The 25,855-nt window shown below is 41.2% G+C and overlaps 1 protein-coding gene across 1 annotated transcript; it reads right to left on the reverse strand.

Moving 5' to 3' along the window:
- Window positions 1–546: 546 nt before the first annotated feature.
- On the reverse strand, window positions 547–24,973 carry LOC131226634 (uncharacterized). Its single transcript, XM_058222222.1, has 4 exons — window positions 24,799–24,973; window positions 3,080–3,216; window positions 1,808–1,912; window positions 547–1,345 (listed from the first exon to the last, which is right to left on the reverse strand). Exons 1-4 carry the CDS (start codon window positions 24,850–24,852, stop codon window positions 919–921), a joined length of 723 nt encoding a protein of 240 aa, XP_058078205.1. The 5' UTR covers window positions 24,853–24,973; the 3' UTR covers window positions 547–918.
- Window positions 24,974–25,855: the final 882 nt, after the last annotated feature.

Here is a 25,855-nt window from a genome sequence, read left to right on the forward strand (position 1 = left end):
TTGGAACAGCTCGAGCTTTCGAGCCGAGTTCCCGTTTAGGTTTTAAGACTTGTAATATATATACAAAATATTTATATTAAGTAAACCCAATCTGAGTTGAATCGATTTGAACCAAGTCAAGTTCGAGTCAAGTTCCAAGCCAAGTCGAATCGAGCTCGGTACAGCTCGGACTCTGCACTCAAAAAATCAACTGGACTCAGCTTGAACCCAGTTTCTAGCCAAGTTGAGTCTAGCTTTTACAAAACGAGTCGAGCGAATTAACCGAGCTAACTTAGTTCGTGTGCAGCTCTAGCAACATCCGTCTCACTGCTTCCAGGTGTTACTTCTTAATGCCCAAAACTAAAAAGAAATCAGATACCAAAACGTACCCAATCTTCAAAATTCTTGCCAACACCTATTCATATTGTTTAATTTAGCTATTGGTAGAAGGAAATCAAACATCAGGAAAAGCCTACCTACCTTAGGTAGAAGAGTATCTACCAAAACCAACTTCATGATTCCCTTTTTTTAACCCTCTAGTTGCTAGAACAGACAGTAAAGATCAACAGCAGCAACAAACATTCAAGTTATTCATTATCTCCAACATCTTCCGGTATAGCTGGCTGCCACAATTTGTACTATTAAAACCGAATCAAAAGATTTTAAAAAAATTAATTAAAATTAAAAAATAAAAGAGCCGCTAGTTCTATCAAACATTTTTATAACTTAAACTTGCAGCAATTCCACAAGTAAATTTCGAACATTCAAAAAGAAAAGAGTTGGAACTACCAACCTAAAACCTAAGATACGCACCCACCTACCACGATGCATTATTTTCACAAAGTTCATGCAAGGAGAAATCATATATGATGAAACCCGACATGAACACTTACACAGCTTCGCCTGTGGAAGGGGGGGGGGGGGGGGGGGGAGACATGATCACTTGCGGCCCAACCTTTGCAAGTGTTGCTGGTGCTTGGCAGCAGCTGCCTTATCTGCAGCTTCACGCTTCATGGCCCGCTTAGCACGCCGCCCCGTCACATCTTTTGATGCCTCCCTATTCCTCTGACTGTGTGAGGAGCCAGCGGTTGGGTCCTGGATATGTTCTCGACTGATGGGCCTTGCCTCCTTCCGCCCTGCCCTAACGTAACCATTATCACCCCACCTCCTGTTACCAATACGGATAGTTGATGAACTGCTAAAGTAAGTTTCATCCAGATCATCGCCATCATCATCATCCTCATACTGAAGATACACATCTTCCTGTTCTTCATATGCTTCTTCCTGAATCTCCAATGTCAATGGCACAAACCAAGCAGCTCTAAGAAGCAGGCAAACGCTCTCCTCCAACATGTAATCATGAATACTGTACAAACAGGAAAGCAATATTTCAGCAGACAGCAGAGGGGAGAGATTATAGTTCACCATGATTTTGATTGCAATGCATACATGCATTTCAATCAGGCTGTCCAAATCATAGGATCCATGGTGAATCTAACCTGCAACACACTAGATAAAAGATCCTAACCCTGTGGTTGGTGAATATCAAATGGACGGTTGGAAGTAAATGATGATCCATCCAAATTAAGCGAGTGAAATCAGATGATTACGATTATTTGGCATTGTGAATTTCAGGCTATGCTGCATTCACAATGGGGCCCACAATTTGGACAGTTAGGATTGGCACACATGCATGTGTACATTGGATGATACACCACAAATTGAAAGAAGTGGGCAAACTATCACCATAGCCTAGCCCAATAGCAGAGGGAACTTTGTGGCTGTAATTTAGTTTCTTAATTAAAAATCAAGGGCAAGAAGTTAATACCAGCCATCTAGAGAGCGATGAACATTCAGAGACTGAAACGGATGCTTACACTGAGGGCAGGAAGGATTTTTACTATATGTGGCCCATATCAGGATGCATGTCACACTACACAGAAACCAATGAATGAAGCAACATTTAGTGTTCCAATGAAATTTCTAGACGTTCTAAAAGCCATCAAAAAATTACAGGCATGTGATTTCATAGATCCTACTTGCATTATTTTAGGTCCGTTCGCAATTATTTATTGTCAAGGTAAAAGTAGGTTCAGCTAATAGTAACCCTTTCAAGAGCATTGGCAATTTGGTTTGTATTGTCAATGCGGATGACATTATATAAATACAAGAATATGACTCAACAAGCAATCCATGAATAGTATGTGAGGAACATAGAGAAACGGCTCTGCACTCTTGATTAAAGATGCATATGAATAATACCCATAAGCATGAATACAAATTAGTAGTGCATACAATATGGACTGGATCCAGTGCCTCTGTAGGCATTGGAGATAGCATGCTTCCAAATCATTGCTGCATACATGGCATGATATGGATTAAAATGAAACCATTCATTTGATAGGTCGAATAAGGACAATAAACCAAAAATCATGCTGTTTGGACAATCCTAACCCTAATTGTTGGCATGTAAATGGACACTGAAAGTCAGCAGTAGCTCAAATTCAGTAAGAAAAGGTTAATTTAATAGATGGTTAGGATAGTTCAGTCAAAAGAAAAATTTTATTAGTGGCCAATCGTGTCAGAGCCCACAGGATGCCCTGTTCTAATCATACACGTTCCAGGGGAATGTTAAAATTACAGTACACTAAAGATCTGCATGCCCCAAACACACATTTACATGTGCGAGACATCTGACAGTTTTGTGTGGGGCCCACCGTGGTGTATGTACGCTGGAAGGCCCCACACCCCAGCAAGTTGCATTTAGAACTAGCTGCGGGTGAGACCTTCCCCGTGTGTTGAGGGTGCCAACTTGGGGTGCCCTGCTTTTATCATCACCTTTTTCAGGCATACTCTGGGTACTCACAAAATTAGTCCTGTTTGAAAGCCGATTGATTTACGTGTGTGTGTGTGTGTCTCACATGTACTCTTCTAAGCGGATGCATAAAATCCACTGGTTCATCACTCAACTATTAACCAATTCATGTCACAAAAGCGAGGTAAAAGAGAAATAACTCCCAAAGAAACAGTACTAAGTGCATTCTATTATCAATCCTAGCTATTTCACAAAGGTAAATTACATAGAGATGTTTAGACAAACCAGTAAGCATGCTCGCAACCTTTTACAAGCGCAGTCTCCTCAAGGGGTATCCTTTCTAAACAGATCGCACAGAACCCATGAGCATCAGCCACTTCACACAAGGTGGTGCCCTCAGACTCCTTCCCATCATCAAAGATCTAAAAGTACACAAAATAACCAAAGATATAAACCAATGCAAAAAGAACTCAACAGATATAAAGCAATGCAAAAAGAACCCAACAGACAATGCACTATATATGCACTTCTATTCAAGCAACCTTCTGTCAATAAAAGAAAATTAAAAAATCCCCATCATTCTCTAAGGGCCAATTTGGATTCATGGTGAAATTTTGTGGAAATGGTGTTTCTAGGAAACAATAAGATAGGAAAAGTCATTTTCATTGATTGTTTTCCAAAAAAAAAAAAAAAATCTTGACAATTTTATCTTTATTACCAAATCTGTTGTTTGGAAAAGAATGAAATTTTTCTTGAAAATTTTACTTGAAGATGAAAGGTGACGTGTGCATTGCCACTTCCAGCACCTCAACATGTGTGCATTGCCACTTCCAACACAATCTGTACTCGCGACTACCACTTCCACAGGCCAAACCCACCACAGTCGTCCCCACCATTATTGCCACTTCCAGCACCTCAACCTGCAACTGTCGTCCCCACCATTACCGCTGGTTCCATCCCCCAAACCATCATCCCATTTGCTGCAATTTCCAGTCGAACCCATCTTTGTTTACAACCAAACCATCGCCTTTGCTGACCTCCACTGCTTACATCTTCTTTGACGTCCTTCTGCTTTGACCAGTATCAATGTGTCCAACAGCAACATCTGCTCCACTACATTCTGCTCAAACAGTCCCTATCATTGAATTGATTTGAACCCAATCTGTACCCGACCCTACCACTTCTAAAGCCCATACTCGCAGCTTCCAACGCCTCAACCCGCGACTATCATTGATGAGGACATCGTGCACACGCACGCCCGCACACCACCACCCCTACGCACGTACATACGCAGAAGGAGGACCCCACCATCGATTTGGCTCGAGGATGACGTCCAGAGAGGGCCTTCTAGCTAGAAGACAAGTTTTGGTTCAGAAAAGTGGCCCGATAGTCAAGAAAAGCCCATCATGGGATCTCATGATCGTGGCCCACTCGTCGGATTGGTTTTATATTTTAGGTTTTGCTTATTGTTATTATTTAGAACATCGTGAACGCTTTAGATTTCCTTGTTTGGTTTTTATTTTAGTTTACTTCATCACCAAGTAATAGGTGTCGCACATGGTGCGAGTTTTTGGGTATAGGGTTCTCCCTATAAATAGGCACCCTTTGTAGTTCTTTTGATTCATTGAAGTTAATAAAAAATTCCTGTTTTATTTTTCTGCTCTCTTCGTGAGTTGTGGAAGAATTCAAAAGTGGGTGCGAAGCCCTCCCTTTTCGAAGGGCTAACTACCGTGGTGTGAAGCCACATCGATCCCAATTCACCCCCATCTTCCATCATCTTTTTTTTTCATCTTCCCCCACCATCCGTACTTCGAATTTGTCATTTTTGTTGCATCAGATTTCTTCATTGAAGCAGGTTTCCAGATTTCGGCCCGCAGGCGAGCTGAAACTTCAGCGGAGCACCACGCACAAACCGTACATCGGATCACGCTGAAATTTGGAGGTTTTGGAATCCATCCCTAGCCGACCAGGGCCAAGGTGGCCTTTTTCTGAATAGTGGGCCCCACACACGTGCGGCAGGGATCACACGCACGTCCGTCTGGGCCATTGTTGTTGTCCACACGTGGGATCATCTTTTGGCTCAGGTTTTTATCTTCTTTTATCCTCTCATAGCCATTTTTTTATGAATCCTAACCCTATATTACATGATCCCTAATTGATTTGCCCCTTTTTATCACCTTAAGGGTTCCTTGAATTGAAATTAGGGAATCCCTTGGATTAGGGACTGATTTTTATGCATGAGTAGTTGATTTTATTTCCCTTTGACATTGTTTGGCTTATAATTTTATTGGTCCAGTCCTAGCCTGTGTCGGCTTGGACCCGCATAAATTCCCCTTTAATTGAATGTTTGGATTTTCATGTGGGATGTGGAATTTGTGTGATTGTTTCTGAATTGGTGTGATCTAAGCCTATAATCTTGCATATCATATTTAAATTCACGTCCTGCGTCAATCATCCCCACCATTATCGCTGAATCCAGCCCCCAACAATGTTTTCCATATCAATGGATGTATCGCATCCTTGGGATACAGAGACATATTGATTATTGCATGCGAAATATCAGATGTATTGCTGTTTTGGGAAAACATGGGGAAACATTGGGAAAATGGTCGAATTTTTCAATGAAACTTTGGGGTTGTTAAAAAAGACATCAGTATACACTTAGAAATCAAAAGAATACAAAAAAAAAAAAAAAAAGTGCTCATAATAAGTTTCCTTTGTATAGGGATTAGGGTCCTAAACAATGCAATGTCTAACAAATGATGCAACTATATTAAAAATCAACTAAAATAATTTATAAATCATATAAGACATGTAAGAAAACAATATCACTTAATTATTTTTAAAAATGCCCGTGGCATACAAGCAATTGAAATTAAATTGTCCATATTGTCTTGTAACCCAAAAATTAGGTTTATTTCCTCATCTAATGATGAGATTGGTGGACATTTCTTAGATAGTTAGAATGCAAAATATCCAATGGTCCTGTTTCAATTTTTATTTTTTTATTTTTTAAAAACGTGTTCACAATCAAAGGTCAAGATCATTCAAGTAATCCGATTTGGGACAGTGACTTGCAATAGTGGTTCCACAATTTAATTGTTTAATTTGAGTTAATAGATGATACATATACCATTTCTAAGTTCCTGTAAGTGTTGTACGTGCATCGTGTGCATCGTATAGGTGTACAATTTGTGCATGCCTTTAAATAGAGAATAGAGAATAGAGATCTCAACAACTCAGGTGGTACCCACCGTGATGTTTATGTGAAATTTGTCTTGACTGCTAGCAGTGTCACCCCATGTTAGGCCTAGGGATAAAAAATCAGCTCCATCTGTGATTTAGGTGGACCACACGAGTGGAAATAGTGTACAGGCAATGCTCACCCTCCAAATGATTTTCCTTAATGTAGCTCATGTGAATCACAGATGGGCTTATTTTTTGGCCCCATTTCTAAATTTAGTTGTGGCATCTAGTGGTTGGAGTGGATTTTATATAATCATAATGGTGGGCCCCGTAAAAATCAAAGGTGGACATCTCTTTACCAACTATTTCCTTTGGTGTGGCCCACCCGAATCGCAGGTCAGCCTAATTTTTTGGCCCTAGACCTAACGTGGAATTACACATAATGGTCAAAGTTTCTCACATACATATCAAGTTGGGGCCCATAAAAAATCAACGGGTTGATAAGATTTTATTTTTTTAATATATTACCCCAAATCAAGATGCTCACCCTTCATATTTTTAGGGCCCACCATGATGTGGTATGTGAAATCCACTCCACCCATTAGATGTGCAATCTCACTTTAGGCCTACGGCAAAAAAAAAAAAAAAAAGGTTGGCCCGCAATTCAGGTGGGCCACACCAAAGGAAACAGAAACAGTTGGTAAAGAAACATCCACTCTTGATTTTTATAGGGCCCATCGTGATGATTATATAAATGAGCAAGAAGAGTAACACGGGTAATTTTTTGTATTCTCCTCTCCCCATTTTTTTCATTCTCTTCTCTCTCAAAAATAGATCTTCTTTTTTCAATAAATCTCGTCCACGCATATGGAGTAACACGGGTAATCATAATGGAGAACTATCTTGAATGATGTGGTTTAGTTGACCATCAAGGGCTGCCAAGTTAGATTGGGCCCATATGTAAAACTACAAGTCTGGATTTGAAGTTTTTGGGCCATCACCTCCGTGGTGGACCCCATGTACGAGATATGAGTAGGCCACTACCTAGAACTTTTAACCTACACCAATGACCGGAGATATATTATTTTATCTAGGCCAAAGTGGACCCCATACAATTGTGGAGTGGAACTAAAAATGGGCCCTGGCATAGGTGTGCAGATATTTCTGCGCAGAAATTTGAAATGGTCATGTTGGGCCTCATGCCAAAAATCATGTGTGTGTCCAGCGGACCGCACCCTTTGAGTTTTGAAGGCCACACATAGGGCTACCAAGGGAACCTAATGGCATGCCAAAAGGTGGCCCCATCTAATCGTGGGACGCGCCCAAAAATGACCCAAGGTCAATCCTGCACAGTTTTTCTGCACGTCTCTCCCAAGCACCCATGTTTGGGCTTTCACAAATACTTGCGTGTGCATGATAAATGAGAACTGAATTTTGGGTTTTGAAGCCTATATATAGAACTATCATATGAATATTTTTCTCCTTCGGAAGTAGGCCTCACATAGTCTTAAATCTGGCTCGAAGATGGCTAAAGAACCAACCTTGCACAAAAAAAAATAAAAAATAATAATAATAATAATAATAATAATAAATAAATAATAAAAATAAATCTGTTTGATAGAAGTTTCACGTGGGGCCACATCCATGGGGTCCCCCACCTTTCCAAATAATCCAATAGAGTATCTAAACCATAAAAACGAATTGTCTAAACCTTGGACATGAACCCTTAGGTGGTGTTGGACCCAAAATCTTAAGTGGGCCTTTTGCTTGCGGGTTGTATCTTTGTATGGTAAGGCCCACCTAGTATATTGTGTAAACTTGTTCTTTTACCTTGTGGAGCCTGTGGTGGAAGACCTTGCTACCCAATTGTTTCTCCTAGGTCATATGCGGCCTTGGGCCAATTCAAATGAAGCAAATCTAAGGCCCAATTGGGCCCAATACCAAGAGAGACATTTGGGACTAGGAAGCCCATCACGGTGAACCCCCTTAGGCTCGTTGGGCATTCCAATTGCCTTGTGGGCAGCATGCCTTGCACACTACTGCTAGTCAGTTGGGCCATACTTAATGGGCCCATTTGGATTGTATAAGTTGTAGTAGGTGAGCCTTCATATCTTACTTGTGAATGAGGTTTGTTGGCCCGACATGACATCGGATCTATGCATTGTTGGCATTTGGGTCTTATGTTTGGGATTGTAATTTTATCTCTTAGTTGATGTTGGAGTTGTGGGGCCCAGTTGTTATTAGATCCACCTTAGAGGTATGTATCCATGTATACTTCCCTTGGTGTGGGACTGTTGTCCACTACTAAACCAAACCTAAACCTAAGTGGGTCATACCATGAGAATGTTGAATCAATGAAAAGCCCATTAACTATACTTGTTATAAAATGTGGGGCACAATCATGTGTTGAACTTACACCTTTAGCTAGTGGGGCCACTTAGTTGTGGAATTAGATTCACACCATTGAAAGCCTATTGGTTGGACGTTTATGCCGTTGAGTTGGCCAATTGGTACACCAAGTGGGACTCACACTTGACCTATACGACCCCATGCCTTGTGTGTAGTCCAAGGTCAATGTAGAACTCACACTAGTTGGGACACACCTAGTGATGGTTGAGATGATGATACATGTGCAATAACATGATAATGATAATGGTGAATTGTTGGTTGAAATGATAGATATGAATTAATGGATGGTGAATTATGGCATATGCGTTGATGATGGATGAGTAATTATTTGTGTTACTTATGACATTTCTTATGTTAATCATGAAGTGAAAATGATCCTCATGGTAATGATGATGATATAATGTGTGTGTGTGTGTGTGTGTGTACACATGATGACAAAACATGCTAGTTGACCACCATGCTTGATATCCAAGTGATAATAATTCAAGTATTGATTGTCGTGATGATAATGTGGATAAGATAACCATGTTTTACTTGATGCATGGATGATGATAAATAAATGATGTTGGAGAACGTAAGGATAACCTCATGCATGACAGACAACTAATGCATAGGGCAGGTATGATGGTGATGGATGATGGCCGTGATATTGATGATGCATGTAAATCCTTATATGTTGTGTACTCCTTGCACATGCTTGCATGATGTAGGTTGTGACGATGAATTTGATGTTGAATGATGCTTATGATAATGATGATGCAAGCGAGAACTTGTGTACCACCATAACCTATGTACCTTATGTATGTGAATGCTATATGTGAGCCATGGTGGCCATTTGTTAAGTATTCACAAGTGGTATAGGGCCTTAGTGTGCTATCGAGCACCCTTAAATGTATGGGCATTTGCGTAACATTGGCTATTCTTGTATTGGGACTAGTGCCTTGGGCTTGTGAAAGCCTACTTGCCCATGGAACTTGGGATGTAAGCTGGTTACAAGTAACCGTTGGATGAGAGGCCAAGTGAGCCCACTTCCATGGTCAATGGAAGGATGCTTTAATTATTGCTAGCTTGGTGGTCTATTTGGCCAATTGGCACTATTGTTAAGTGAAGCCCAAGAGGGCATGAGATGATTATGGCATGTGATGTAACGTATGGTGAATGCATGTGATGTGTTGTGATATGTGGATAATGTGTGATGTGTAGCTCACACACGATGATTATTGCATGTGTCGTACAACCAATATGCGATGGATATGGTATGAAATGTGTAACTTAAACATAACGTGGGTCTTATAAGACTAGATTATGAATTGATGATTGAATCTTAGTTGGGCCCGAGTTAAGGCCCATTGCTTACGGGTACTAAGGCCGTGATCCGGCCCGTATCAAGAAAGGATTTGGGTGTAGATGAACATTCCCATGGACAATGGGCTATGACTTGAAGGTCTATTGTCGAGTATCTATGTGTCGTGCCTTGGCAATTTGATTTATCATACCATTGTTATGTTGGTATCAACATGATAGTTTGATACACATGGTTGATTTGTGAGCATTCATTTTATATGCATGCATGAACACATCATGAAATTGGAGCCCTTATGTTATTCCATATGCCTGGACGAGATCCTGCGGAGTTGAGGGATTTTGGATATTGTTTTGATTTGGGCCCTTGTGCTGGTCCATATGAAGATGAGATGTATCGATGTACTATATTTAGGCCCTCGTGTTGGTCTGTATAGTTATTTGGGGCCCTTGTGTTGGTCCATGTGGTGGTATTTGGGCCCTCGTGTTGGTTTGCGTGGTAGTATTTGGGCCCTCGTGTTGGTTTGCGTGGTAGTATTTGGGCCCTCGTGTTGGTCCATATGGTTATTTGGGGCCCTCTTGTTGGTCCGTGTGGTAGTATTTGGGCCCTCGTGTTGGTCCTTGTGCCTAGATGAAAGTCCAAAGGAGTTAGGGTATGTATATGGCTTTGTGATCATGCACTTGGTTGTATGGGCTTTCATGGTGACATATTTAATGAGCAAATGTTTGTGTGTGAGGCCTTATGATGGCCCAAGTATTAATATTATTGAGAAGGTTTGAGAAGGATGCGCTATGGCCACCTCGAGCTTAGATCCCGATATTGGAGACACCTATCCTCTAATGAACCCATTAAGATAGGCCAATCGGGTCCTCTTCCGTCGTGTGTCGAGTGGGGGTGAGCACCGTAGGATGGGTGCAAGAGTCTTTTCCACTACCAGGACCAGGAAGGGAAGAGGTGTGACGAGCTTACCTACTGTCGTGTGCCGGGTTTGAGGTGAGTGGTATTCTGACTGTTGAGGTCGGGTAGGGCGAAACAAATCAGGGTCCCCCATTGTTAAGCCAATGGCTAGATGGGTAGGGGTTGACATGCCTAATACTTTGCTTTTTGGAAATATTGTCCCACTCTTATGTGAGGATGGTGGATTACCCATGTGGTACGTTGGTGATTTCTGAGAGAGATGTATTATTCGTTGTGGAGATATACTAGCAGATGATGAGGGGATGTTGTCCCACTCTTACGTGAGGATGGTGGATTACCCATGTGTGGTACGTTGGTGATTTCTGAGGGAGATGTATTATGTGTTGTGGAGATATACTAGCAGAAGATGAGAGATATTGTCCCACTCTTATGTGAGCATGGTGGATTACCTATGTGTGGTACGTTGGTAATTTCTGGTGGAGATATATTATGTGTTGTGGAGATGTACTCGCAGAAATGAGGGATGTTCAGCATTTGACTCATTTATTCATTCATCTACTATTCACTCGCGCTAGTGGTGCTTAAATAAATCATTATGTGCACCTTCGCAATGGCTACGGTTTCGGTTAGGTATGGGACTAACTTGAGATTAGGAGTTTACCGCATTGAGTCTAGCTATCTAAATCAGGTATGAGACTGATTTGGATAGAAGTCTTATGTGATAAACCCCACGGCTCATGACACCGCGTACTATCATCCCGACTCCACATGCCAGCTTTGCTATTGCCTTTCCATCGTATGCCCTATAGTAGAATATGGAATTTGATTATATTGCACATGATGATTGGCTATTCTCATGATTCATGGTCGTTTGTTGAGTGGCGTGTCTAACATTGATGTCATGTTCATGATAACCTATGTAGTTATATGACATGCTTAATTGATAACCTACTCGCTTATGATAACATGCTCGGTTGATAACATGCCTATGGTTGTTTTGGATGTCTTTACAGGAGCGCCGTAATAAGCTGTGTTTTACTCCCAGCACGTAATAGACTCACGAGCTGTGGTTTGCTCATACAAATGACTTACACTTTTTTCAGGATGCACGCAAGAGATGTTGGAGTTTGCTATTGTTTCCTTCATTGTTGTTGAGCAGGTGCACCATATTATGTGTGATATGTTGAACAGGTTCGTCTCTTCGATATGCGTTGATACCATGAAAAAAAAAAAAAAATGTGTAACCGCCTAATTAGATTAACCATTCAAAGAAAAAAAAATCTTCGCCATGAGTTGGGTTTGGTGTCGGGAAGTTCGTTAACCATTCATCAAGTCCAATAAGTGGCGAGGAAGTTGCTCCAACCCGAGTTCGGGACTTGGGAAGTAGTAGTGCCCGGGTTCCGAATTTGGGGCGTGACACTTCAACCCATAAATGGCTTTCTAAAGTTTGCAAACCTTCTCACTCTCTCCCTAGGCAACAAACTCAAGAGGTTGCTCCATGTAGACTTCTTTCGATAATTCACCATATAACCATTCTTGACGACCAACTGGTACAAGGACCGAGACCTATTAGCTACAATAGAGATCAAAACTCGCACGGAGTTTAGTTTGGCATGTGGGAGAAACGATCTCTTTATAATCCAGTCCAACAATTTGAGTATATCTTTTACCACAAGTCTTGCTTTCAAATGTTCAATCCATCCATCCAGTTGGAAATAGTGTATACCCAGCGACAACCAGCCATCAATTTGCTTGGAGGTAGAGGGACCAATGTCTCTGTCCCTATTTTATGCATGACAGATATCTCGTCTTTCATTGCTCTACGCCATCCAGGTGCGCTAGCGCATTATGGTGTGAAGAGGAAACCCCCTCACATTGTAAGACGCATAACCTCGTGAGACTTTCCGTACGCTTCAACTTTGGTGCAGACATGTTCTTAGCGGACCAGATCGACGAGTTTTGATCGCAACCCTATTTCAATACCGCAACACCCCAAGACTTGTACCCCAGCGACCGTGCGGGCACTGCGATTCCAACGCGACACGCCCCATTATAATCTTCGGTGGATCGCACAACGCAGGCGGGCCCCACTTGCACAAATCCCGAGGTTGTCCAACCAATCAATCAATCCATCAATCGCTCCTCTCTCTCTCTCTCTCTCTCTCTCTCTCTCTCTCTCTCTCTCTCTCCCCCCCATTAGTCAAACAAGCTCATGACTCCCATCATGCAACCCATCCCTTCCCCATGCTTATCCATCCTTTCCATCTCTCTCCCCATTCTACCCCTCCTAATTCCCTCCATATCCTAAAAATTCTACCACAAATCCTCTCTCATTTCTACCACATTTTGCTAGCAAAAGTAAAGAGAGATTAAGAGAAAGAAAGATATTGGAGAGAATTGGGGAGATTAAGAGAGAAAAAAAAAAAGAAGATTAGGGAGATGGTTTGAGAGTAAAGAAAAAGATTAAAGAGATTAGGAAGAGATCTAGAGATTAAGAGAGAGGAGAAAATAGACATTAGAGGAGATTAGGGGTGGAGAGGAGCTTGATGGACCGTCCGATCGCCGATCCGAGTCGATCCAACCATTCATCCATCATTGTGAGTGCATGGGAGGATCAAGACCCTCCATTTCTTTGTGATTTTTCCATTTTGGTGGGCCCACAAGGGTGGGACCCACCTTGATCATTTATAGATTGTATGCTGGACCCCATAGTGGCGAGGGGGCCACCCCTATAGCCAGATCTCCTCTGGAGCTTTTCTTTCCTTTCCTTTTATTCCTCCTTTTCTTTTAAGTTATAATGTTGTGGGGCCCATAAGTGGGCCACGCTGTTGGAGAGCGTGCCCCGTACGCTATCACAGCTTGGACCACCTTGTGTGGCCCACCATGATGTTTATTTTCCATCTAACCTATAGTTTAAATCAAACAGATTTGGATGGTGGAAAGGCCTCAAAATCATGTTGACCCAAAGCTCCTTGAGCCCAAAATAAAATCGATCCATATCTCCAGTGGGCCACACCGAGTACAACAGAGGGGATGTAAAGCCCAGCGTCGCCAACGCCCCTTGCATGGGAGGTTTGGAGTGGGTTCCCACTCGTGGGACCCACCGTGATTTATTTCTTAAATCCAAACCATCCATTTGTTTTCCCATCTCATTTTGGCTAATGGGCCCCAAAATATGGTTGATCGAACCATCAGATGGACCACACCACATGTGACGATGGGGTTGGGAGCACCCCCTCATGTGCAAAGTGGAGATGGGTGTCCTCCACTCGTGGACCCCACCTTGATGTTTTGTTGAATCCGCGCCGTCCACCTGTTTCTCCATATCATTTTGGGCCATGGGTCGAAAAATGAGGCAAATCCAAGTCTGGAGTGGGTCGCACTGGGGGAAATGAATTTCTATTTTTGAAACCTTCCAAGGCCCACCATGGGATCCATGTTCGTCCAAACCAATCCAAGTGAGGGCCCATTGGACCCCAATCGAACTAGTCAAGGCCGTGGACAGAGTAGATCATCCTCATGGGGCCCACCTTGATAGTGCATCCAAAAAAATAATAATAATAAGCCCATGGGCAGGCGAACGCCCACAGTGAGGCGTGGAGTGGGGCCCACTCGTGGGACCCTCCATGATGTATGTGCCTTATCCACTTTGCTCATCCGTGTTGCCAGATCATTTTAGGCGAGGGGCCCAAAGATCGGGCTAATCTAAATCTCAGGGGGATCACACTGAAGGGAAAAGTAGGCAGCCAAGGAGTGTTGCCCCTTTTTGGCAACACATGGGGCCCACCTGTGGGTCGCACCATGAGGTGTGTATTTCATCCACGCCGTCCATTAGATTCCCCTTCTCATTTTGGCCAAGGAACTTTGCGTTAACATGATTTTGAGGCCTTTCCACCATCCAAATCTGTTTGATCTAAACTATAGGTTAAATGGAAAATAAACATCACGGTGGGCCACAAAAGGTGGTCCACGTTGTGATAGCATACGATGCATAGTCTCCAACAGCATAGCCCACTTGTGGACCCCACAACATTATAACTTTTAAAAAAAGGAAGAAAGGAAAGAAAAGCAAGATAGGAGATCTGGCCATCGGGGTGGCCCCCTGCCACTATAGGGTCCATCATACAACCTATACATGATCAAGGTGGGTCCCACCCTTGTGGGCCCACCAAAATGAAAAAATCACAAAGAAATGGAGGGTCTTGATCCTCCCAGGCACTCACAACGACGGATGAATGGTCGAATTGGCGATCGAACGATCCACCAAGCTCCTCTCCACCCCTAATCTCATCTAATATCTCTTTCATCTTCTATCTTTCTCTTAACCTCTAGATGTCTTCCTAATATCTCTAATCTCTTTCTTTTCTCTTAAACCATCTCCCTAATCTTCCTTTATTTTCTCTCTTAATCTCTCCCTAATTCACTCTAATCTCTTTCTTTCTCTTAATCTCTCTCTACTCTTGCTAGCAAAATGTAGTAGAAATGAGAAAGTGTTGGGGGATTTGTGGTAGAATTTTTAGGATATGGAGGGAATTAGAAGGAGGGATAGAATGGGGAGAGAGAATAAGAGATGGATAGCTAAGCATAGGCAAGGGATGGGTTGCATGATGAGAGGCATGGGCTTGTTTGACTAATGGGGAGAGAGACATGAGTGATTGATGGGTTGATTGATTGATTGGGCAACCTTGGGATTTATGTAAGTGGGGCCCGCGTGCATTGCGCAGCCCACCAAGGATTGTGACAAAACTGCAACTTCTATCTAGGGGTTGGAATGGGGCGTGCCGCGTGGCATTGGAATCGCAGTGCCCGCGCGGTCTCTAGGGTACACGTCTCGGGGTATTGCGGTACTGAAATAGGGTCGCGATCAAAACCCATCAATCTGGTCTACTAAAAACATGTCGGTGCCGAAGTTGAATCGTACGAAAAATCTCACAAGGTTACGGGTCTTACACACATGACAGGGCCATAGCATAAGAGCAGTAAAGAGGGTGTAAACGATGACAAGACACAAAATTAGAAATAGAATGCAAAGTGCAAGGGCAGATACCTTTCCAAAAAGCAATAGGTAGATCAAGTTCATGGGCTGATTGCGTGTGCTCGGCGACCTCATTTGAGGGTGACAATGGTAGACTTGGGTTAGGTGTCTCGTTACTGGTACAAGGTGTTTAGATGACGTAGGAGGACCCAAAAACTGGTTGAGGACTCGAAGTGGTTCACAAGTATAAGGTCCCCATCAGTAGAGGGGATTGAAAAATAAGGAGTATCCTCGAAGAAGGTTACATCTGCACTAAATGTGAACTCGATGAGTCACTGGATTAAAGCACTTGTAATGTAACCTTTTTGTGTACGTGAGTAACGAAGGAAGACATACTTAACAGCATGTGTGTCCAGTTTATCTTATGGCAGACCCAACTTCTAAACAAAAGCAGTACAGCTGAACACACGAGCTGGCAATGGAAATGGTTGAGCACTCGAAAACAACAAAGAAAAATGAGTTTGGCAATTAAAAATAGTTGATGGTTGTCGGTTCTTAAGATGACAAGCTGTAAGAACCGCACGACACCAGAAACATTTGGGAACATTTATGTGGGTAACAGAAATCGTGTCACCTCTAATAGATGATTGTTTTTACCTTTTTGCCACCCCATTTTGTTGGGGTGTGTCTAGATACAATGTCTGATGAGTGACCCCAGTAGAAGAAAGATATTCTTGGAGAGTGTTGGACATATTTTAGAGCATTGTCATATCTAAAAGCATTGAATTTCCTATTGAAATTGTGTCCTAATCTTAACATAGAAAATTTTAAACATATTGGATACCTTTTGATCTATCATGCATCATGTGTACCTATGTCACATAAGAAAAATCATCAATAGAAGTAACAAAGTATCTAAAATTATTCAAACTAGGGATCCGAATGGGACCCCACACATAAATGTACTAATCCAAAAAAGGTTGAATAACAATTATCAGGTCTAGGTAAGTAAACGGATCTAGTGTGTTTAACCAACTGACAGGCCTCACAATTTATTGAAGACTCAAACAACATTGTAATGGAGTGGTGGTGCCTTTATCATTAAGAGCAGCTTCAATTCTACCAGGTTCAAAGTAGTACAGGCCACATAACTCGTGCCCCCCACAAATCATCACCTTTGTCTTATGGTCCTGAAAAACACACTAAGATGGATAAAAGGTTGTGGAGCAATTCAGATTCTTTGTAATTTGACTGACAGAGAGGAGTAAAAGGAAATTTTGGAATGGTAGAGCAATGTTCGCATTAGGTGAAGCAGTCCATTTGTCAAGAAGAGCTGTGAATATAGGTAAACAATGAACTGATGTATCTATTGATGAAAGAAGAGAGATGTTACCTGTCATGTGATCAGTGGCAGTAGAGTCAATCACTCAGGGTGATGATCCAGAAGATGCGACCAGTGCATTACCTGAATTGGTAAGAGAGGTTGAGGTGGTGGAATGAGATTCTACAACTATGCCTCTGTTAAGCCATTTTTTCCAAGTACACACGAAAGATCACCACTGATTCACTTGCGCTGGAAGGATTGCCACAAGTAGGAGGAAGATCACCAGCATAGATCTCAGGTCAGCTTGATAGGCTTGTGGGATTCCATTTTTCTGAAGCAAATCCCAACACTTGTCTGTATGATTAGTCTTTTTGCAGTAAACACAAAAATGTTGTTGTCAATTTGATTATCTGGTAGTTTGGAATAAGCACGTCCACGACCTTTTCCTCCTATGAGACATCCACACCAAGGTGGGTGTCCACCTCACATACTACTGCCCACATCTGAAAAAAGTGTAGCATTCTCATTCGAATGAGACAGAGTGGATGAGGACAATGGGGCTGACAAATGTAGTACTCTGGCAAACACATTTGACAATGACAAGACCCGTTCACTTCCAAGGAGTTGGGCTTTGACTGGTTCCAAGTATGGTCACACTGTGACAAGGAACACAGCAACCCAAATCTCCTCTCTAGCACTGTTATTGGGTAATATCCCGAGTAAATGGATGGAGAAGCTTCCATTCGTCAAACACGCCACAAAAGCTAGCACAATGCTCATGAAGATTCTTGCCTTGCCTCATCATTTGAAATTCCTTAACGACATCATACAGTCGTTGAATATTTTCTCATTAAAATATAGTTACTAGAGGGTGTCCCATATCTCTTTGGCACATTTACCATACATCACGTTATGATATATGTTCCCTTCCATAATATGAAAGAGCCAACTCATAACTTGACAATCATCTTCTTTCCACTAATAGTATGTATCAGATTCTTCCCTTGCCCCACAATCAGCCAAGTGCCTCAATTTTCTTTTTGATTGCACGAGAACTTTGATAGATCAGGCCCAGGGCAATTAATTTTAAACCCCTCTTAATCTTATTGATGCAATTTGTTGATTGCCAGTTTTAATTTCTGGTTTCGATTCCATCACAAAGAAAGAAAATTCAACATACAGTAGGGAGAAGATCAAACCGAAGTAGGGCCGTAGAGCAAAGAAGGCTGACCAACGAAAGGGACGGGCTAGCAGCATGCAGCGTCATTGAATGGCGGACGTGAGCTGGCCAGTCCTGACTCCTGTGTGCAGCACGCACTGGCCAAACCTGCGTGCGGGCATGCGTACGTGGACACAGCAAGAGGAGAAGAAGCAGCAAGCAACAACGATTTGAACATAATCTGGTTTCTACTGCCAGATTTCAGCACATCATGATGGACCCCGCTGATCCAATTGGTCACAATCTGGTTTCGACAGCCAGATTTCAACTTAACTCATCAAAGAAACAATGAAAAAAACACGAAGGGTTTACAACTTCATGTGTCAACCATGGAGAACCCAACTGGTTCTTTAATTCTTCAGAAACAACATGTGTTTACCCAATCAAAACAGTGCAGTGGATCCTTCTTCAAATAAATGTACAGGGTCCGAATGTTCTAGCGCTGAAGCTGCCCTAGGCAGAACAGTCCTTCAACGATTAGGATTGCCACTCTGATACCATGTCAAATAACCTAGAGAGGATTCCACGTGGGATGTTATGCGTCCAGAGATGGGAAGAAGAAGAACAGAATGTGAGAAATGAGAAAGAAAGATGGAGAGAATGTGAGAGAAGAGGCGTGATTAGGGTTTCACACCTCTTCCTTAACCCTTTAATTGATCATTAATCAACCGATTATAGCAAGTCCAATACAATCAGCCCACTGGACCCATATAATGTGTAGCCCAACTATAATAGCCCATACATGGGATTTTACAATAACTGAACTCAAAGCTCATCTTTAGACGAAAGAGTAGAGTGAACATCAGCATAGGGAAAGCGAGTCTCTTCAAACACAATGTGACATTAGATGAACACTCATATAATTTGTGGATGGAACAACAATGATGATGCAAACCCGAAAGGAAAAGAAAATAAATCAATAAGAAAAGAAAGAGATTGTAGGAAAAGACTCAAAAATCCTCTAGCCGAATGCTAGAGATCACAAATGCAAGACTGTAAGCAAGCTCAGCAGTCCTCTAGTCTAGAACTAGAGACCACTCTCCTCCCTTCAAAAGCCACGATAGAAAAAATAAGTAAATTTTAATCAGCTTGTCTTATTCCATGGGCCATAAGCCCCATTTATAATCAAACCTTACAATCTATAATAAAAGCTATAGGATCTAAAAATCTATGAAAATAAGAAAGCACCTAAATAATAAAGCATTCTAATTAAGAAAATGCCTAAAATAAGAAGATACTTAGATAAGAAATATCTAAAATTATTTCTTTGCCTAATATAAAGATATGGAGAGAGAGAGAGAGAGAGAGAGAGAGAGAGAGAGAGAGAGAGAACTTCCTACTCTAGAGATTTGAAAGAAAAGGAAAGTAGAGAAGAGCTAAAAAAGGAAAGTGGCCATTTTCTTGTGCACACATGCAGAGCATGCTTGAGTGAGATGCGGACCTTTTCTTCAAATCTTGATCAATCGGCACGTGTGGCCATTTGGTTGCATCAATTCCACCTGGCTTCGAAAACAACTCGTACTCAAGGTTGAATTGGTAGTCATAATCTCCTGTGAAGATCCTCATTTGTAGCGCGTCTTCTTCGGCTTCGTTGGTAGTTGATGGTGGAGACATACACGCCTAACGGGTAGCTAGTGCATTATATGGTGTTGAAACACGAACCATATTTTCTTTTGTTTCTTGTTGGTCCTCCATGTTCTAGACGTCGATTGTGACCCGTCCGTCATAGTCTGCTTTCGATTTGCATACCTTGATTGATGTTGAGATGATACTATTGTGTTGACCTCTATGGATTTTGTCACTATGATTGTAGCACTATCTATGTCTTTGACCATCAGATCGTCCATATATGCCAAACCTTCAATCTCCTCAATTGGATCATCTATCAGCTGATATTTTGGTTTTACTTGAATTTCCTCCGATCTGACCATTGATCCGTCAACCAATCCAAAGGAGGATTCCTTTTGGGTTGTCACACTATCTATAACCACGTTATTCCTTGGAAGACTAGATAAAACATGTTGAAGCCCATAAATCCTTTCCTATTCAATCAAGGGCTCAAAGCAAACTCTCACGAACTCCTTGAGTTCCTTGAATTCACTTGCAATATCTTCCTTGGATGCTTTAAGCTCCTTCTTGATCTCCTGCAAGTTCTCCTTCCACATCTTTTGAATATTCGTAGGCGTCACTAATATTTTCGTGCGATAGGATGCTTTTGGATAACCAGCATGTGGGGAGGGGTGTTGAAAGGAATCACCATAAGGCACATATGAAAATGGGTATGACTCAAGATGATATGAATGGTGATCTTGATCATCAAAGTAACTTAGATAAGAATAGCGCGATGGATATGGAAAGGCATTGGAGTCCGAATAGGGATAATTGCACAACACATGAGAACATCTTCCTATCCATGACATCTTTTTTTTTTCCAGTTTCCCAATAGTAGAACTTGCTCTGATACCAATTTGATACAAACCCGAAAGGAAAATAAAATAAATCAATAAGAAAAGAAAGAGATTATGGGGAAAAACCCAACAATCCTCTAGCTGAATGCTAGAGATCACAAATGCAAGACTGTGAGCAAGCTCAACAATCCTCTAGTCTAGAACTAGAGACCACTCTCCCTCCCTTCAATAACCACCATAGAGAAAATAAGAAAATTTCATAAAGAGAATATTAATTAGCTTGTCTTATTCCATGGGCCATACACCCCATTTATAATCAAACCTTACAATCTGTAATAAAAGCTATAGAATTTAAACATCTATAAAAATAAGAAAGCACCTAAATAACAAAGCATTCTAATTAAGAAAATGCCTAAAATAAGAAAATACTTAGATAAAAAATATCTAAAATTATTTCCCTACGTAATATAAAGAAATGAAAAGAGAGAGAGAGAGAGAGAGAGAGAGAGTGAGAGAGAGAGAGAGAGAATTTCCTACTCTAGAGATTTGAAAGAAAAGGAAAGTAGAGATGAGCTAAAAAAAAGGAAAGTAGAGATGAGCTAAAAAAAGGAAAGTGGCCATTTTCTTGTGCACACGTGTGGAGCGTGCTCGCATGATATGCAGGCCTTTTCTTCAAATCTTGATCAATCGGCATGTATGGCCATTTGGTTGCATCAGATAACCTTTGTGATAATCACTAAACTTGAAAAAACAAAATGAAGAGAGTTAGGACTTAATTTAGTCCTCAGAAAGAAGTAAATATTAGCTAAGTAGAGGCACTTAAATATCCAAATGGAATAACAAGGAAGTCTAGAAAAGGAACTAAAAGATGATCATTATAATCGTAAGAAGACAACTAACGAGGAAAGTGGAAATAGAGAAGGCTTCAAACCAAGGGAAAGACTAAAGAGAAGACTTTACTGTGAAAAACAATTGTCAACCCTATCTTGATAATATGTCAATGTTTGCGCTCAACACTTCCAAAAATTTTTAATATGAGGTAGTCGGCAATCCTATCTTGAGCATGAGGATAAGAGACAAGAGGAAGAATCCTTTGAGCAACAAAAATGAGGTAAATTGTAAAAGATAAGTCATTAGCACGGTCATATTGAAATATTTTAATGCGATAATTAAGTTGATTTTCAGCTGACCCAATTAGTTGGGATAAGGCTTAGATGATTGATGATGGTGTGTTAAGTTAATTTTCAAAGCTGCGATGGAAGTTTATAAAACAATAAAGAAAGTTTGATTCATGCTTCAAAGGATACCATTAAGGGGGCGTTTGGATCGTAAGTTGCTTAAGATATGCTACTTATTCCACAAGTAGCTTATCTTAGTTTCTGCTTATTAAGAAGATAAGTATGTTTGGTAAACAACATACTTATCAGCTTCTCCTCTCTTTTGTCTCTCTTATGCCTCTCTTCAGCAACTTAAGAAAAGTAGAAACGCTTAAAAAATTAGCTGAAGTGATTAGTACTAAAAAAGTTACTTATAACTAATCATAAACCAAACTTACTTATTTGAAATAAGTTTACTTATCTACTGCTGTAACTAGAAAAAGTAACTTATTTGGTGGTATCCAAACGGGCCCTAAGTATATGCACTAAAACCTAAAAATCAGCCGCACAATAAAAGTTAATAAAAGCAAGGATAACACCAATATATCCACTAAAATCATCGAAGAACATGATATAGAAGCGAAAAACAAAAGTAAAGGAAACAAGCGCAGTACGCCAGGATGACAGCATAGTTTCAAGAAAAGAATATTCTCTTTTATTATTGACTATTTATGACTTTGCCCATGTGACAACTCGTGCAAAGGAAAGAAGATTAGGAATTGGGACAAAGGCTGTTAACATTTTTAGACTATAGAGAATTAAGAGTGCCAGCAACAGGATGACCAAATGATGTATAAGGAGGATGTAGCAGTTAACAAGGAAGACAATGCAGAAAAAGAAGAAGAAGAAGAAGAAGCAAAAGCAGACAAGCAAAACACTTACAGGCTGCCAGGTCTAATTCCCTAAGCGGTTAGTTAACCAGACATCAAATCCTTCATGCTAGAACCATCAGGAGCAAATTCAAAGTAACGATGCAAATCTTTGGTGAGTTGTGAACAGACATGAGATCCTTCAGAAAATGAGAAACATAACAAAGCATTGGGTGTAGTTATCCTAAAACATGAAGGGAATTGGAAATGTATCCAATATGAGACATAGGAAGATGAGTACCACAACCTACAATTATAAAGAGTGAAATGGTGCGAAGGCTAAGCTAAGAAAGCATACCAACAATATCAAGGTACCACTCCGGATTAGACATAGAAGAAAGAAAGATATTCTGGGAAGCAAAAAGATATTCTGGGAAGCAACAAGTGCATGTAAAAGCTTGTTGCACTGAGAAGATAAATCATAGAAGGGATAATGAGCTTATGAAGAATAGTAGGGAGAAGCAAAGATACAAAATTGTAATGGCGAGTGACCAAGATACTAACAAATCTGAGACACAATTTGAAGCTGAGATGTGGGTGCACTAATAGTGTTGTCTAAGCTAGAAATAGGTCAGTTGGTAACTACCAGCTTCGCCATTGCAACCACTAGATGAATCACCATACCATCAATATCATAAAAGAAAGCAGAATCAACACCTTTGCCCTTCTACTGTGCACGGAGATTTGAGAGAATATGAACACCAAAGCAACCATCACTATTACAGCAACCATCGTGGCCATATTGAGCAATAAAAGTTGAAGGTGGAGTGGGCTCCAATGTGGAATGTTGCTAGGTAAGGGTAGGTAATTGTGGACACAAAGAAAGTTGTTCAACGACTCACATTCAAGTTCAAGACCATCAGCCGTTACGGCCTGTATCATAATGGTAACAGCAGTGGCCATTATGGCCACCTTTACCAATGTGGAATACCTTGCTCCTAATTCTTCTTACTTGGGCATCAATTTTCAAAGAACATGACATCCAGGGACTTGATTTCTGCTACAGTCTACAGCTCATGTTGCCCATAATAGAAAACATATTGTAAAGAGTTCCCAAGATAGTGATAATCAATGAACTCAACAATCCCAGAATCAAGTCGACCTTTGTCATCCGAAGCAAAAAGCACATGATCTAGAGATTGGAAGGAAATATAAGTTGGGCTTGAACCTGAGACCTCAATGTCAAAATGCACCCTATCTACCTTTCTTCCACCTTTCTCCAAATATGAGTGCCCATGATGGTGGCTAGAAGTAAACTCAACAATCCCAAAATCAAATTGACCTCTATCATTTGAAGTGAAAAACAAATTATCAAAAGATTGGCAGGAAATATAGATAAGTTGGGCTTGAACCCGAGACCCCAATGTTGCAACACACCCTGTCTACCATTTGCTCCCACTTTTTCTCAAGTAACAAAAATAATAAAAACGTAGAGAAGCTTGTTGCCCCAGAAGGAAGCTAAGCAATTTGCACACGTCATCATGGATCTAATGAAATCAAATACATTCATAGTACTATCAAGTCTCAACCATGCCTCTATTGAAAATCCCTCTTTTCTAATTCACAAAGAGACAACAAGATTTTTAGGACAAACAACATTATCATGAAGAGGAATTATATAGTCTTTGTTCTGGGAAACTGTACAGCATCCTAAAGCCGTGAACCCAGATTGACGGTCCCCATGATTCAGTGACCCAGGCCACTGGCCTAATCGGCCCTGTTGTGGCGCACCATGCATCAATGATCAAACTAATGGAATCATAAAACAATTGCTTAATCTCTCGATTGGAGAACCACAAATAGATGGCTTCGACAAGATACGACAGTGGTCCACATTCAACAGAAAAGAAAGGACAAAGATTGGATATCTATAATATTCCAATCTGGGACAATTCCAAGGAATCGTCCATCCATGGTGAAGCCGATCAGAAAAACGGTTCCGCCATCATATCGTAGTCCCAATCTCTGAACCAATACCCACTTCTATGAACTCAAGATCCTCACACAATTCATCGGCAACACTAAAGATGTCCAATCCACAACCATCAATAGTCAATGCCTTATTCTGGCCATTGCGGTAACCACATTTATAAGCCTTCCAATCTGCAATGCCTTTGCAGTGGAGCCATAAGATCAACGGTCTGGATCACCACACCTCAACCCACACAGACTCTAGCACATCACAAAACCCTATAACTCATATGAAGAAGAAAGGGGATCGAGATAGAAAGGGTACCAGTTGTTTTTCAATGTTCATACAGCAACCGTTCATTGGCCCTTCTTCCGCCATTGATAGAGAAGGACAGGTTTGAGCAGAGCAGGAAAAGGCTGAGAAAGAGAGAAGAAAGAAGAATAAAGGAAGTATTCTTCCGCTCGCGCGGAAGGCGATTTGATGCAGGCAAGAAGGACGAGAGAGTTATTGTCCATGTGTTTGGGGACCCGAATCGTGGACGCCGGACGCGGTTTGGCTGATGACCCAACCCAGCCAACTCGCTGGTGTCAAAGATCTGTGGGGTCCACCATGATGTATGTGTTTTATCCATTCCGTCCATACAATTTTACAAATCATTTTATGGCGTGAGCCCAAAATTTTGACAGATCAAAATCTGATGTGGACCACACCATACGAAAACAGTGTTGATTGAACGTTCACCATTAAAAACTTCCCAAGGCCGGCTGTAATGTTTATTTGCCATCCAACCTGTTGATAAGGTCACGCAGACCTGGATGAAGATAAAACACAAATATCAGCTTGATCCAAAAGTTTCGTGGCGGCAAAGAAGTTTTCAACGGTAAAGTTTCAATAACAACTGTTTCCTGTAGTATGGTCCACCTGAGGTTTGAATATGCCTCATTTTTTGTCTGAGGCCATAAAATGAGCCGAAAAAAACGGATGGACGGTGTGGATAAAACACATACATTATCTTAGGCCCAGAGAGCTTTAAGACCACCTAGCTGATGTCAGAGTCATCAGCCAAACCGCTTTGATCCCACCTGTTCTACGTTTCTCGTGAAATTCCAGATGTTGTTTACGTAAAATCAGGGAGCGGATTGCGACCCCGAGCACAGAGTTATTCATATGTATGTGCCTCGGGGCTGTGTGGGGCCCACAGAGATGTTTGTAACAAATTCATTCCGTTCATCTGTTTGAATCTATTTTAAAAGACCCGAATAGTACTGGAGCCTAACAATCACGCGGATCCAAAACTCAGGTCCATACCGCATGAAACAGTGGGAACAGAAATATCCAGCGTTGAAACCTTCGTGGAGCTGACCATGATGTTTATATGCCA

The sequence above is a fragment of the Magnolia sinica genome, chromosome 15 (genome assembly GCF_029962835.1).
Source record: "Magnolia sinica isolate HGM2019 chromosome 15, MsV1, whole genome shotgun sequence".
Lineage (NCBI taxonomy): Eukaryota > Viridiplantae > Streptophyta > Magnoliopsida > Magnoliales > Magnoliaceae > Magnolia > Magnolia sinica.